Source organism: Panthera tigris, chromosome B3, assembly GCF_018350195.1.
Source record: "Panthera tigris isolate Pti1 chromosome B3, P.tigris_Pti1_mat1.1, whole genome shotgun sequence".
NCBI lineage: Eukaryota > Metazoa > Chordata > Mammalia > Carnivora > Felidae > Panthera > Panthera tigris.
Genome location: NC_056665.1, coordinates 141,639,783 through 141,655,553, shown reverse-complemented (window position 1 = coordinate 141,655,553; position 15,771 = coordinate 141,639,783). Strand labels below are relative to the sequence as shown.

Below are 15,771 nucleotides of genomic sequence, written 5' to 3'. Positions count from 1 at the left end.
TCCTGGGGCCCACATGCTATTGTTTTCCTGGCTCCTCGAGGTCAGAGGCTGGCGATATTCAAACCCAGGCCTCCAGACCCCTAGTTCAGGGCCCACCAGCCATCACGAGCACTGGACTAGGAGTCAGCAGACCTGGCTTTGGGTCTCTGCTTAATGAACGTTCTATTTAGATTCTAAGAAGAATCAAAGGAAACCACTAATGATCGTTGGATCCCTGGCGGCCTTGTATCACCATAATCACTACTTACATACCCCTGAGAAACCCCTCCTAGCAGAAATACATAATCTTTAAAACCTTGGGTATATGGGGCACCTGGGTGGCTCAGCTGGTTAAGCTTTCAACTCTTGGATTTTGGCTGAGGTCATGATCTCACAGTTTGTGAGTCAGAGCCCCGCTTGGGGCTCTGGGCTAACAGCACTGGGGCCTGCTTTCTCTTTCTCTGTCTCTCTCTGTCTCTCTCTTTCTCTCTACCTACCTCTCTCTCTTCCCCTCCCCTACGGAAGTGCTCTTTCTCTCAAAAAAATAAACCTGAAAATAATAAAAGAATAAAACCCTGGATACATATCTATTGTAATCCCCATCCTTCTTCCAGAAATGGTAACATGAGAATAAAAGAACTGTGGTCTGCAATCCGGAAACACGCAGGTCCTGACCACAGAATCTTGAAGAAGGAAGTTGAGCTGCAGGCCTGACGCTGTTATCTGACTCTCATTGTGCAGGAGAAAGCGCCCAGCCAAGTCGAGTCCCAGCCGGACAGTCCAGACTTCACAAGGCGCTGGGGAAGGAGGGCAGGACACGTCGCTGAACAGGACACTCCCCCAAAGACCAGGGAGGGGTCCTTGTCACCGCCAATCTCAGGGACTCTCCAGGCGCAGGACCTGGCTCCTCCTCGTCCCCCTCGTCCCCCGCGGCCCAGCGCCCTCCCACTTGGGCCGGCTCGCCCAGTCCTTCCCGAGGCCCCGCGTCGGCGCCCTCCCTGCCACCGATGGCCTGTGTGCGCCCGTCCAGGAACCTGCCCGGATCCGCACCCCTCCGCGGCCCAGCAGCGCGCAGGCAGGTGCGCGTCCCCGAGGGGCGCCCCACAGCCCCCTTCCCCTTTCCAGCTCCCCGCCGTCCCGGGACCCCGCGTGCGGGCCCGGCGGGCGCGCGGGCGGAGGGGCGATTCGCCGCTCCAGGGGTATCACAGCTAGTTGTGTCGGAGCCTTGCAGGGCCCTGGCGCTCCGCGCCCCTTGACGCGCCCGTGTCCCCATTACACGGGCAAGGACTTGAGGTTGGGCGGCCGAGTCGGGATCCGGACCCAGGCCCCAGGTCCAAGGGTCCAGTCCAGAGCGAGCACACCCCGCCTCCCGCTCAGCTGACCCGTGTCGCTCACGCCGGGAGGTTCCCACCCCTGCACAGGCCGCCGTCAGGCCCCGGGCTCCCGGGCCCAGCCCCACCGTCCCAGCACCGCGCGCACCCGGCTGCTCTCCCCTCCGGAGCCGCGCGGGCGGGCGCACGAAGCACACTCTTTGTCTGCGGCGCCTGTGCGCCTCCCCCGCCCGCCACGTCCACCCCCCGCCTGGCCCGCCCCGGACACGCCCAGCCAATGAGGCGCGGCGGCGGCGCGCAGGGCCCGGGGTGTTGTCCGCGCCTCGCCCGCCCATTGGCTGCGCTCCGCACCCCCGCGGGAGCCCGGCCGGCCGGCCCGAGGGGCGGGGCGAGCGGCCCGAGGTGCGGGACCACTGGCTGCGGGCGGACGGCCGCGAGGGCGAGCGAGCCGGCCGGCCAGGGACGGGCGCCGGCGGAGGACCCGCGCTCTGAGCCGCCGCCGCCGCCGCCCCCTGCCCCCGGCTGGCCCCGGGCTCCGCGCCAGGAGGCGGCGGCCAGGCCGAGTCCCAACCGTGCGAGCCGGCGGGACCCCCGACGGCCACCAGCCCGGCGAGGGGCCAGAGGAGAAGGACGAGGAGGAAGGGCAGCCTCGCCGGGGGCCCGGCCATGGCGCTCGACTTCCTGGCTGGATGCGCTGGGGGTAAGCAGGCGGGCGGCGCCCACCCGGACCGCGCGATCTCGGGAGGCCGGAGCCAGGCGTGTGCGGGATGGGAGGCCGGCTCACCTGCGGGCGCCGGGCTTTCCTCGCCTGAAGCATGGGGGTAACGATGCTCTCGTCTCACGGGGCTCTCGGGGACGTGCCCAGACAACAGGCCGGGAGGGCGTCTAGCACGCCGTCCGCGAGGGCAGGTGGCGTTCGAGTCCTTCGGGGCTCGTCCAGACGAGAGGTCTGGGGCGCCGGGGCAGCACCGTGGCTTGGCCAAGTGGGGGACCGCCAGGAGGACGTCCCGCCGCCCGGTGCGTCCCGCTCGCGCGAGGCCTCGGGCGCATCTCCCTCCCCGGTTCCCGCATCCCCGGCCCGCGCCCACGGCCCCAGAAGTTGGGGGCTGGCTCCACCCCCTTCCCCGCAGGTGTCTGGGCGGGGCTGGGGCCACAGGAAGACCCCCTAGGGGGCTGGCCTTGGAAGGCCCGGAAGGGCGCCGGCGGCCCCTAGGCGCCGAGTCATGCTTTGGGCATGCCTCACCTCCCTAATCCGTTCAGGGAACTGCTGGCGGGGGGTCTCCACCCGGGTGGCGGAGTGGGCCTGACACGCGCGGTGTGGGCTAGTCCTGTGCTCACGCGTGCGTGTCACCGGTGCGGGGCACCTTCACCCAGACCAGGCTGCTAGGGTCCTCCCCAAGCCTGTGTCCCCGGGAGGGCCGCTGTCAGTGTGCAACCCAGGATATGCCATGGGACGACCCTGGGCATGGAGCCGGGCCGGGCGCTTCCCAGTTTGGCCTTTAGCTTCGTTGCTTTTACTTGGAGAGTTAATTTATTTAACGGGTATTAACTGCGAGCCGGGTTATGTCATTCCCCAAGGAGCTGACGGAAGAGCTGGCTGCATGGCCCCAGGCCTGGTCCTGCTCTGATGGTGGATGTCCCTCCTCCAGCACCTGAAATTGCTTTCACTGTTGATCCGCTTGGGCTTGGCGTTGGGCACCCTGGAGGAAGAGGAGTGACAATGGCCTGGGGCATTTAAGCCTCTGATTTCAGCTTCCTGCTCTGGGCAAGAAGAGACTGGTGGGGAGGGCAGTGTGCCAGGGAAGCGATGTGTGTCAAGAGATTTAAGAACTTCCCAGCCTGTTACCCAATCAGGCCTCAGGAAACCACCGGGCTGGAGTCTGCTGAAGGGGGAAGAACCCCAGGGCCTTTCGTAAATGCGTGAATTTCTCCCAAGCCCAGGCCAGAGGAGACAGGAGCGGGCAGCCTCTGCAGATCCGGGGCTCAGCTCCCCTGTTCCCCTCCCCGCTCTGGTGACTGCACCTGCCACCACCCCTGCTGGCTCCTCCTGAGCCCCCAAACCCTCCTCTACCCACCCCGCAGTGGTGGCTCAATGAGCTTGGACTGCCCCACAGCCAAAGCCCCTTTCCAACTTCTTGGGGAATGTGGGTTCTTTCCCCAGAGGAACAGGATTCCTTCTGATTTCTCCCGGGTGTCCTGGGAGCTGTGGGGTTTGAGGTGGAACTCATCCTGAGGCCAGGCCTGCTTAGGGACCCACCCCACCCACAGACACACGGGTTCGGTCACTGTAGGCTCTGTGCTCAAAAGGCCATGCCTTCCGCCCTCCCTCGCCGAACCCACCTAGGAGGGATCCTGTCCAGGCTGCAGGGTTGGGGCAAGGTCAGGGTCCAGCACCACGCGGAGCTATGGGCCCCAGCCCCTTCCCCCAACCCCCAACTGCCCTACTCCGACCCAGGGGCAAGCCTGGGGCTGCTGGCGGCACCTACCTCCCTGCTGTGAGTGGAGGCCTGAGTCTCCCAGGCCGGTGAGGATGGCAGTGGCCGCCACAAAGCCTCTTTGTGAGGGTTGTCGGCTTCCGCTCCCCTGAGATCCTCTCCTGGTCTTATGTGACCCAGGAGAAACCTTGGCCTTGAGAAGTGGAGGGACTAGTGAGACAGTGACCTGATTGTGTCCCTGGCACGAAGTAGCCTGTGCAGAGGGACTGTCTAGGAACTAGGCGCGGGCCGCGCCCCCAGCTCAGCGCCTGGCCCTGGAGGCCCCTGCCTCGTTACTTCGGCTTGGGCTCTTTCAGACCTGGACCCAGAGCAGGGGGTCGACGGAGCTTCTCCTCGGCGGCCCGGGGTCCCTCTAGATTCAGATTCCTGCGAGGGAGAGCGGTACGTCACCTCTGATTGGTGGAGTGTCGGGTCACGTGTTCAATTTCACCCGCGGGGAGGTGGGACAGGTGCCTTGATTGACGGCATCCCGGCGCTCACGTGGTAGGAAGGGCAGAATGTCCGCCTTTGCTCCGCACCAGGGCGTCAGTCCCAGGCCTGCGGGCCCACCAGCACCCTGTGCCCCGAATGGGGGGTCTCGCTGCCACGTGCCAGGATAGGCGGAGGCGCGGCTCCGTGGTGGGGCCGGGAAGCCTGTGCGGGGAAGACAGGTCTGCCATCCAAGTGTCTCCTGCAACGCCTGCCTCCGGGACCGTCGCCCCCCCAGTCCTACCCCAGAGGGCCCGGCGGTGCCCCCGAGAAACCACCGTGTGTAGGGCAGTGGGCACTGGCTGTGGAGGTGGGAAAAAGGATCTCCTTGTGGTGCCTCAGCGTCCTGTCGGGGCGCTGGCCTGGAGGGGCTTCCCCGTGAGGTTAAAGGGTAAGGCTTGGCAGGACTGGGGGCCCTGATGGAGGCAGGCCCACTCTGTTCCTGTGAATGGGGATGTCCTGGGTGAAGGCACTCAGCCCCTCCCCTGGGGGCATTGAAATCAGCCTCTGGAGCAAGTGGCAGTGCAAATGGCTGCCACTGGAGGTCTTGGGGGGCCTCCCAGCTGAGGCTGGGGGGGGGGGAGGGGGAGGGGAGGGAGAGAGGGTGGTTACCCCTTCCATCCTGGAGGCTGATGAAGGCGGAACCTGAGAAGTCTGGGACCAGAGCCAGGACCCGCCACCCACAGGAAGGGGACCCCCAGCATTTCCAGCACCAGCTTCTTGGGGACCCCACAACTGGGCCTGGCTGCAGAGGGCATGGAGGTCCCCAGGGGTCCGCAGCTGGAGAGAAGGGAGGTCAAACAGCGTACCCCCCAGGCAAGTGTCAAGTGTCTAAAACCCAGGGAAATCAGAGCCCAAGAAAATAAGTTCTAGAACTAGGCTTTTCAAATTTAGAAAATTCACAACATGCTATGACAGAGAAGGTGGATCTCAAAAGATAGAAACAAAGTGTGTCACAGAGGACCAGAGGCACGGGCACCGAAGTCTTGAGGGAAGAGACAGCTCGGGGAGGTCTTTTCATCTTCCTGTGAATGTTAGGGGTTCCAGAAGGAGAAGAAGGTCTGGAGATGAAGATTACGATGAATAAACGATAGTGGAAATTTCCTCTGATCAGAAAAAAGGCCTGAGTGTGCAGAGAGAAAGGGCTGGTGTACCAGGCAGGGGTACTTTAAAAAAAAAAAAAAAAAAAAAAAAGACACACCCTTGGCATCTCCTGGTGACATTCCTGAAATCTGCAGATAAAATCTCAGAGGCTTCCCGATAGAATGCATAAATTACTGACAAGGAGCAAAAAACGTACCGGCAATGGATTTCTCAGCTGTGGCACCAGAAGCGAGAAGATTCTGGGACACGGCCACCCTAATGGCCTGGGCCTGGGAGCCTCACCAGAGCACAGGACCGTTGTTCCCGGATGGTGTTAAAGAAATAGACTCTGTAGGCCGTTTCCTCATGTGTTAACCTCCGAGGAGAGTAATCAAGAAAGGCTCCAACAAAATGGCAACTGATCAGGGTAGAGACCCCAAGAAGGGGGTAGAGGGGAGGAAGTGAGGGAACAGTTCTGAATCTCATGGGGTCTAAACGGGGTAGAAGAGGAAGCTATCAGAGTTGGAAACCTTGTTGGGGCGGCTCTTATTGGGCGGGGGGAGGAGGAGGGGGAGGGCAGCAAGGCGGGGGGCAGAGAAAGCCTTCGGGGGGGGGTGGTGGTGACGGTTCTTGTCCTGTTTCCACATAATGATTAAAAGTAAGAAACAAGAAGTAACCTTTAGCCGAACTTAGACACTAGCAGAAGGCGGAGAAGTGGCGGGTGGCCCGAAGCAGCCAACACGTAGAAAGACAAAGGGAAGAAATGAGCCATTCACGTAAAATGAGATGGAGTCGTGTCAGATGTCCCGCCTCGGCAGAACCGGAGGCGCCTCCAGACGGGAGCGGCGGAGAGCGGGAGCTCGCTTCCAGGAGCATCGAAAACAAGGGAGTAGGACCAGGTTGAAAATTAACCGTCACTAAACCATGCCAGGCGCGCGCAACCAGAAGGAAAGCGGGACTGGCCAAGTTCGCGTCAAACACAGCGGATCCTAAGGTCCAAAGCGTGAGACAAGGTGAGGGGGACGCACGACAACACGCAAGTTGTAAAGAGGCGCGGTGACTCCCGCTAACCGCTGGGCGCCCACCACCCTGATGAGCAGCCCCAACGGGGGGCAAGAGAGGTGAGCGGGGAAGGAGGAGGGCTCCAGGCCCAGGAGGCCTAGGCTGCAATCCTCGCCTCACCACTCTCTCGCCACGCAGCGTGGACATACGACTTCCTTCGGCCTCAGGTCCCTCATCTGTAAAATGGGCTCATAGTCCTTTCTTTACATGTGAGAGGGAGAGTTAGTACACATGCCAAACTGAGAACAGTGACCGGCAGGTAGAGACGTTAATACTGTCTTAATTATAAACACTCCCAGCGGTAACAGACCTTTAAGAGATTCACACACAAAATTCTAGGGAGGAGAGCGTGGGAGTCGAAGCCACCTTCACCTCACTGAGCCTCCCTTTCTCCTTCTGTGAATGGGGTCACGAGGTGCCTGATTCCCAGCGATAGTTACACCTGAACAGCACTCAGGACTCAGAAAAGTGTTCAGAAGCCAATGTGGAGAGTGATGAGCCTTCGTCCCCTGAGGTTTTGGGGTTTTGGCAGAGGCTGGACCGACGCATCCTTGCACGTGATCACAAAGTCCCGAGCTAACTCCCCGGGTCCCAGGCGGCTCCCACGCGGGGAAGGGAGTGGCCAACCAGTGCCTGTGCTGCCTGGGCCCTGGGTCAGTTTTGGGGGGTGTGTGGGGGGGGACTTGATGCTCTCACCTGCACAGGCAAGGCGAGTGAGCCACAGACCCCGAATCCTTTGGGAGCTTGGCCAGCTGGTGAGTGGCGGAGGGAAGAGTCAAATCTGGGTGGCCCTCTGACCCCAAGTCCACAATCTCTGGCCCCCCCCCCACCCCCGCCACACCAGGAGGTGTTTGGAGCAACGGGACCATCTCAGAACTAGTGTGTGCGGCTTCCGGGGGCCAGCTGTCCTCAGGCACACGGACCAGTCAAGTGCAGTGGGAAGCAGGGGCTGGAGAGACCCCAGCGTTGGGTTGGACAGATCCAGGCTTGACCTCAGGGATGTCATCCCCCCACACCCCCACTGCTCGTGCAGGCATGAGGATGAAGGAGCCCACAGGGTGCCTGGCACACAGTAGGTGCTTGATAAACGGCTTTTTCCCCTCCAGTCCCGTGGCTCCCATGCAGTCCTTGCAGGAAGACCCCTGTGCTACAGGTTTCTGAGGCATTTGGGTGACATGCCCCTTTCTTCCCCCAGGTGTGGCAGGCGTGCTCGTGGGACACCCGTTTGACACAGTCAAGGTGAGTCTCTTGTCACAGTTTACTCTCAGGTCCTTGGGGAGGGGCAGACACTGGACATGCGCAGGGCCGGGACGGCTGGGGTCCCCTTTCCAGTGACCCCCCCCTTTTTAAAAAATATTTGTTTTTGAGAGCGAGCAAGAGAACGAGCAGGAGAGGGGAAGAGAGAGGGGGACAGAGGATCCAGAGCAGCTTCTGCGCTGGCAGCAGACGACCCGACGTGGGGCTCAAACTCATGGACCGTGAGATCGTAACTTGAGCTGAAGTCGGACACTCAACCGACTGAGCCACCCAGGCGCCCCCAGACATCTTTTTTTTTTTTTTAAGTCTGTTTATTTTTTTAAGAGCGAGCGAGCATGAGTGGGGTAGGGGGCAGAGAGGAAGGGAGCGAGAATCCCAAGCAGGCTCCGCATCATCAGCACGGAGCCTGATGTAGGGCTTGAACCCACGAACCGTGAGATCATGACCTGAACTGAAACCAAGAGTCAGACACTCCACCGACTGAGCCACCCAGGCGCCCCCAGACATCTTCTTGAAAGAAAGAGCAGTTCAGAGAGAAAATACAGAAATACAGAAAAGCCAGAGCTGGCCAGTATTTCCCATGAACGTGATCTTCGCGCGTGGCCATCATTGGCACGAAACAGAGTGTTTCCCGAGGGCTGGCGTCCACCTGTGTGGCGTGTGTGGCCCTGGGCCAGGTGCTCAGTTAGCCAGTTTCTCGTCGATAAACTGTCCAGGTCCAGGCGGTCAGATGCTCAAAACAGAAACGAAGGAAATCCACGTCCTCCAGCTGGAAATTCCCAAATCGGAGTCTCTCCCTGCTGCTGGGGTCTTGTGTCCCACCGTAAACACTGAACTTGGCACCTCATCCTGCTGGAGCGAGGGCAGAGCCAAGGCAAGGATGTCATCCCTAGCTGGGGTTGAGATCACTTCCTGTCCCCTCTTTTTTCAGCAGAAGCCAAGACGGTCGCTGGCCAGGAAAAGGACTAGGAACTCAGGGGCTGGGGTTTCCTCTGGCACAGGCATGAGGGCCTAGCTTTAAGTATTGGCTCTGGCCTTAAAAGTTCTGCCCTAGGCCTTGTACAGCCCAGGCCTCCGGCTAGCCAATCTGCTGTGTGACCTCAGGCCAGTTGCTTGACCTCTCGGCCCAGCATTCTCGCCGGCAAACTGAGGGGTCAGGCAAGATTACGGAGGCCGTCGTGGTGCCCTGTGCTCAACAGTATAGTTTGGGTTGCGTGAAAGGCCAGTTCTGAAGAGCACAGATTTTCTTCCAACCCATCGTATGCAAGTTAGGGGGGAGGCGGAAGGGCCACGCTTTCTTGCCACACGGCGACCCCTGCCCTACACAGGCCTGCCGAGAGCCTGTCCGCACAGCTGCCTGTGCACTGCCTAGCTGGCCGTCCTGTGAAGCCCGTCCACAGGCCAGAGCAGCCCAGGGCAGCCTGGCACTGTCCACGTTATGCTTGTGGTCACATGTTGTAAATGCCTCTGTATCCAGCCAAGAAGTGACTCTCGATTCACTTCCTCAGCCCAGCTTTGCGGGGGCCTCGCCTCTCTGAGCTATGACTCAGCCTGGGCAGCCCCAGGCCCCTTCAGCTAGCCCTTGCCCCCCCCACCCAGGCTGAGGCTCCCGCTGGGCCCCCTCATCAGTGCCCCCAGGCTGGGAGTACTTTGTCCTGGGGTCTCTGTCCCTCTAAGCCCCTGGGTGATTTGGGTGCAGGAGCCTCTCCACCCCACCGGGTTCCTCTCCTTGGACCCCCTTAGCTTGCGCCTGGAGGGAGGTCTTTGAAGAAATCCATTCGGTGACTTTTTTTTGGCCACTGTGGCCCAGCAGCATCACATCTAGGCAAACCTGTCTTTAAAAAGCCAATCTCTTTTTTTGTTTAATATTTTTAATGTTTGTTTATTTTTGAGACAGAGAGACAGAGCGCAAGTGGGGGAGGGGCAGAGAGGGAGACACAGAACCCGAAACAGGCTCCAGACTCTGAGCCGTCAGTCAGCACAGACCCTGATGCGGGGCCTGAACCCACAAATCGGGAGATCGTGACCTGAGCCGAAGTCAGACACTTAACCGACTGAGCCACCCAGGCGCCCCAAAGCCAATCTCTTTGAATGTTTATTTATTTTTGAGTGAGAGAAAGATAGAGCAGGAGCAGGGGAGGAGCAGAGAGGGGGAGAGGGAGGAGGAGAGAGTGGGAATCCCAAACAGGCTCCGCACCGTCAGCGCAGAGCTCGACTCAGAGCTTGAACTCACTCACGAACCATGAGACCATGAGCTGAGCTGAAATCAAGAGCCAGACGCTCAACCGACTGAGCCACCCAGGAGCCCCAGTCTTCTTATGGAGAGGAAAAACCCGTCCCCAGTAATCACCACTGTCACCCAATGGTGGTGACCCCTCATTCTAGTTACGGGCTGGTACACTCATTTGGTTTAATGTAATGCTGTATTACTAATGGCCATTCTTTTTTACTGGCTATTTTCCATTATGAAAGTTAAACCATTCTCATTAAAAGGAAATTGGAAAATGTAGAAAAGCCAATTAGTGCCTTATACTGACAAATCTTTTTGCACGTTTTGTACACCTCCTTCAGGATCTCACCCTCTCCGTCACATTTTCTTGGTTGGCTTTCTATTACAAAAGTAAGGTAGGCTGTAGAAAAAAGTTTTAACCATCATAGAGACATATAAACTAAAAAGAAAAAAAGTCCTTCATATAGACCCTTCCCCAACCCTTGTTCAGATTTCTGTTTAGAAATCTGAGCAGAAATGTACTCAGACCCATATATATTCCTTGCTTTTAGCAAAAGGGGGATTTCCTTTAATAGCTCTGTGGTGGGTTTTTTTGTTGTTTTTTTTTTTTTGTTTTTTTTTTTAATGTCTTATTTATTTTTGAGAGACAGAGTGCAAGCAGGGGAGGGGCAGAGAGAGAGAGGGAGACACAGAATGCAAAGCAGGCTCCAGGCTCCGAGCTGTCAGCACAGAGCCCGACGCGGGGCTCGAACCCACGAACCGTGAGATCATGACCTGAGCCCAAGTTGGTCACTTAATCGACTGAGCCACGCAGGCGCCCCCGTGGTCGTGGTTGTTTTAACTGAAATTTGACACATGTAGAAAAGTGCACGCATGCTAAGGGTACAAATCTGTGAATCATCATGAAGCACACACCTGGGAAAGCAGAACAATGTCCCCTCCCCCCATCAGGAGCCCCCCAGTCCTGCCAGCAACGCTTGCCCTTTCTCTGGCCATCCACTCTCCTAACTTCTTTTTTAACGTAAGCTCTGTGCCCAGTGTGGGGCCCGAACTCATGACCCCAAGATCCAGAGCTCTTCCGACAGAGCCAGCCAGGCACCCCCACTCTCCTGACTTCTCATGCCATGGTCCCGTTTGCCTCTTCCCGAACCTCATGTAATTGGACTTATGCTCCAGAATGCGCGAGGGGACACCCGTGTCCCACGTCGGTTCATGCTGTCTCATGGCTGGGACATCCGCTGTGTGTTCCCAGACCCTTGGGCTGGGATTTGAGTCCAAGATTTGGCTTTCCTCTTCTTCTCCCAGAATCAAGCCCCTGTCCTCAGACACACTACCTTCACACCTGTTTCTGTCCGAAGGTAGTTTTCTGTCCTACTGACTAGACACGACTGTAATCAGGGACGCTGGGGGTAAAACCACTTTCACCGGCCAGTGGCCAGCCCAGGGCGGGGGCGGGGATGGGAGGTGGGGGCTGGCCCCGGGGGCTCCACGCCCAGGCGTGCTGTTGAAATTTTGTGTTGCTTTAATGGCCTTTACTTTCTGAGCTAGGGGCTGCCTCCGTCCTAGCAAAAGTGTAACTTTGTTGTAGGTGAGCTTAAGCCTCGCCCTGGAGAGCGCTAGTAAGTAGACCAGGTGAACCGGACCCTTCTCTGTCCTCGCCGAACCTGATCCTGGGCCTGAACTGCACCCTGCCACGCCCCTCCTCCCCACCCCCCGAGTCCCCTCCCTGAGGAGCAGGGGACAGGTGAACCTGGCCCAGCGCAGGTCGTGGGGCGGGGATCCGGGTGGGCTGGATCCCCGGGTGGACCCGGGTGGGGTCTCTCAGCCGCGTGGAGAGCTGGGAGCCCTTCTGGGCGTGTGAGACAATCACCACTTGTCCGGGGGCGGGTCCACCAACCCGAGATCCCGTCACCCCAAAACGTTCACCTCAACTCTAGATATTACAAGACCTGGGCCCCATTTCACCCCCAAACCTAGTCCCCCAAGACACCTGGCCAGCAAGCACTCGTCCCAGGTCCGGGGGTCAGAAACCAAGGGGAGAGGGGCCTCTGCGCTCCCTGTGGGACCCGAGCCCGGCCTGAGCCTGGGCCTGAGCCAGTCCGAGCCGCAAAGACTGGAAGCCGCTGTCCAGGTAGGTGTCTGAAGGAAAGCGCAACCCACAGCGGGGACGGCTGTACTTCCTGTCACTTCTGCTACCACGGCCCACTCAGTGCCCATGTTGGGGGCTGCGCGCGAGAGAGAAGTGTTCCAGGTGGGATGTCAGACCACGGAAGGGAAAACGAAAAGCCCTCACGGCACAAAAACCACCCAGAGCGGCGCTCAAGGTGGTCCTGTGTGATCACTGTTCGACAAGCACTTCTGCCTTTCTCTGAAAATCCACCCCTCCCCCCACCAAGAGCCGGCAGCAGCAGCCAGCCACAGGGTGCGCTCGGTGGTCAGCGCCTCTGGGGGCCGTGGCCACCAGCCGCAGAGGTCCTCCTGTGCGGAGATGGTACGTTCGTGTTCTTAGAAAACCTTCTTTTGTAAGTGCACTTAGCCGTAGAAGGCCCACTGGAGGGCTCTCACCGGCCAGCACCCCCCACACACACTCTGGCCCCCACCAACACAGCTGAGCTGCCCATGTCGCTGCAGAGGACAGACAGCCTGGGCGGAGTTGCAAAACATCTCAGCCTCAGTCTTCCCATCTTTGAAATGGGAGGGACAAGCGCACGCACCTCGGCTGGTGATTCCAACGTTAGGCCTTCTGGTGCTGCCAGGCACAGAGTGGCATTCGTGCCATGGCCCTGGCTGTGGTGATGGTTGCTGAGTCCGCTCCTGAGAACGTGACTTAACCTAGCTCCCCCCACCAACCCCCGGGACCTGGATTCCAAGTTCAGGAAATGTGCTCCCGCTCCGAGCCATGGGGCCTGAGCATCGATCCCAGAGATAAGCTCTGGGGTCAATCGAGAACACTTTTTTCACAGTAAGAGGTTCTGGACCACAGGGCTCCAAGGGTGGCTGGGCGTGAGCCCCCAGGCCCCGAAGGTGGTGACAAGGTCCTGCGGTCGCTAAGGAGGCCATGAGCTCCTCTCCTGTTCCTGCTTTGTGAACTCACGACCACTATCCGCACAAGGGGCTACTGGCAGAAATCACGATCCCTCAGCATCCGAGCCTCCTTGCCTTTAACACCCATGGAGGCACTGCCAGCCCCTGACGAGGGGAGCTGAGTGATAAGAATTAGGTGAGAAGCCCCCTCGGCAGGGGCCATGGTGTGCCACCGGGACAGTGGGGAAGTCTGGGGAGGTGCATCGTGCAGAGACAACTGCCACAAGAAGCCTGGGACGTCTGAGATCCTGGGGACCCTCTACCCCCTGTGCAGTTTGCCCACGGACACCCCGTCACTGAAGAGGCAAGGACGCCTGGCTCTGCCCCATCCTGGAATCCCAAAAGCCACAGAAGGCTGCTTGGCTCCCTGGCGCTCCTGGAGAGGGAGCCTCCTGGGCTGTCCCGAGTGCTGGGCCGCGGCAGCCAGGAGAGCTCCAGCCCCGCCCGCCCACCTTTCACGGGGCCCTGTCCTTCCAGGTGCGGCTGCAGGTCCAGAGCATGGAGAGGCCTCAGTACCGAGGGACCCTGCACTGCTTCCAGTCCATCGTCAAGCAGGAGAGTGTGAGTGGCCTGGGTCTGGGAGGTGGGGGGAGGGGAGGATGAGGGTGGCCCCGGGACACCAGCCTCTAGGACATTTTGGGCCCCAGACCACAGAGCTGGAAGCGAAGGTGTCAGCGGGACTACGGGCAGATCAGCACTTCGGAAATGGGAAGGTGTGAATGCCCAGACCTCGGACATCGGGGACACTGGTTCTGGCAGGATTCTGCTTGGTCCTCCCGAACCCGCGGGCTGGGCTGGGGCCGCCCTCTCCCCACCCCCCTCCCCTCCCCTCCCCAGGCCCCAGGCGGGAGCGCACCTGACGCGCGTCTGTGTGCCCCGCAGGTGTTGGGCCTGTACAAGGGCCTGGGCTCGCCCCTCATGGGGCTCACGTTCATCAACGCGCTGGTGTTCGGCGTGCAGGGCAACACCCTGCGGGCGCTGGGCCGCGACACGCCGCTGAACCAGTTCCTGGCCGGCGCGGCGGCGGGCGCCATCCAGTGCGTCATCTGCTGCCCCATGGAGCTGGCCAAGACGCGGCTGCAGCTGCAGGACGCGGGCCCGGCCCGCACCTACCGCGGCTCGCTGCACTGCCTGGCGCACATCTACCGGCAGGAGGGCCTGCGCGGCGTCAACCGGGGCATGGCCTCCACCCTGCTGCGCGAGACGCCCAGCTTCGGCGTCTACTTCCTCTCGTACGACGTGCTGACGCGCGCGCTGGGCTGCGAGCCCGGCGACCGGCTGCTGGTGCCCAAGCTGCTGCTGGCGGGCGGCACGTCGGGCATCGTGTCCTGGCTGTCCACCTACCCCGTGGACGTGGTCAAGTCGCGGCTGCAGGCCGACGGGGTGCGGGGCGCCCCGCGCTACGGCGGCTTCGTGGACTGCGTGCGCCAGAGCTACCGCGCCGAGGGCTGGCGCGTCTTCACGCGCGGGCTGGCGTCCACGCTGCTGCGCGCCTTCCCCGTCAACGCCGCCACCTTCGCCACCGTCACCGTGGTGCTCACGTACGCGCGCGGCCCCGAGGCCCGGCCCGAGGGCGACGCTGTGCCCGCCCCGTCGGGGCCCGGCCTGGCCCAGCCCTCCAGCCTGTGAGGCCGGCGCGCGGGAGCGTCCCGGGCTCCGGACCGCATCGGGCCCGGGCTGGATCCCACGCGCCGGCGAGGGGCGCCCTTGGCCGCAGGCTTGACGTGCGCGGTGTCCTCGGCCGTGAAATGGGGGGCCTCACACCCGCATTGTGCACTCCCCGAGCGCGGAGGTGGCGCCCCGCGAGCTCCGAGCCCGTTGCTGTCACCTGGGGAGTCTTCCGGAAACCCAGCCGACACTCCAGCCCTTTCCTGGGGTCCGGGTCGACACCACCGCGGGGTCTTTGATGACCCACCCGTGGGCTATCCAGTGACTAACTCCACCCGGCAGAGCCCCAGGGACACTTCTTGGCCACCTGTCCGTTCTCTGTTAGGGACAGAGAGGCAGCCCCACGTAACTCCTGGTGTCCCAGAATACTCTGCCGGCACCCCCCAGCTTCTCCGGTTGGCACGGCTGGGAACGCCGTTACTGCTGCCACTCCCACTGGAGGGTGACCTGGGGGACCCGCTCAGAAGCTTGGGGCCGGCTGGCGGCTCTGTATTAGCCTAGGGGCTGGGGGACCAGCCACTGGCCACCGGGACGGAAGATGGACAGTTAAGTCGCGCTGCGGAGCGGGGAGGGCTTGCCACCCTCTAGTCCTCAGGCTGCCCGTCTATATAACGGGGACACGGGTCAGCTGCTGTGTGCGGCTCTGGCCCCCTACCACTGGCCAGTTCCCTAGGGTGTGCAGCGGTCATCGGGGACGTGGGTACAGGAAGATCCCCACTCCCCAGCAAATGAGGTCTCTCCCAGGGAGTCGTGCTTGGTGTTCCCATGAGGCCACAAAGGAAGGGCTGTTCGTGGGCACAGGTGTGGCCGGTGTGGGCCCCTCTGGGCCAAGCGGGATCCGAGCCTGTGCTCCTGGGACTGTGAGCCTGGGGCAGCCCCAGCACATCTGGAACAGCGTGGCCGTGTGTTTGGACAGGGAGGCGGATGGTTTTGCACAGGTTGGAAAGGACCGTGGCCTCCTTTGCCCTGAGTGGAGCTCAGCCTCTTGGGCCATGCGATACGTTCTCCCAGGAGGCAGACTGGGGTCAAGGATGACCAGACTCTAATCCTATTCTCGTGGTGTCATTGCTGTATAGAAACCGCTGAAGGAATAAAATATTCTTTGTTTTCTTAA

At 60.7% G+C, this 15,771-nt stretch overlaps 2 protein-coding genes across 11 annotated transcripts in view; one reads left to right on the top strand and one right to left on the bottom strand.

The window, feature by feature from the left end:
- SLC25A47 (solute carrier family 25 member 47) overlaps positions 1–2,170 on the bottom strand; it is an 18,922-nt gene extending 16,752 nt beyond the window's left edge. The window contains exon 1 of the mRNA XM_042990535.1: positions 2,095–2,170. The gene's annotated coding sequence lies outside the window, so the exon portion shown is untranslated. The remainder of the gene's footprint in view (positions 1–2,094) is intronic.
- Positions 1–15,771, top strand: part of SLC25A29 (solute carrier family 25 member 29) — a 21,591-nt gene extending 5,820 nt beyond the window's left edge. The window contains exons 1-5 of one of the 10 annotated variants that reach the window (XM_042990539.1): positions 5,942–6,477; positions 7,614–7,657; positions 11,494–12,396; positions 13,467–13,550; positions 13,872–15,771. In XM_042990539.1, coding sequence (XP_042846473.1) covers positions 12,394–12,396; positions 13,467–13,550; positions 13,872–14,618 — 834 coding nt within the window. In that variant the 5' untranslated portion in view covers positions 5,942–6,477; positions 7,614–7,657; positions 11,494–12,393 and the 3' untranslated portion in view covers positions 14,619–15,771. The other 9 variants (XM_042990543.1, XM_042990537.1, XM_042990542.1 and 6 more) reach the window with 9 other exon arrangements.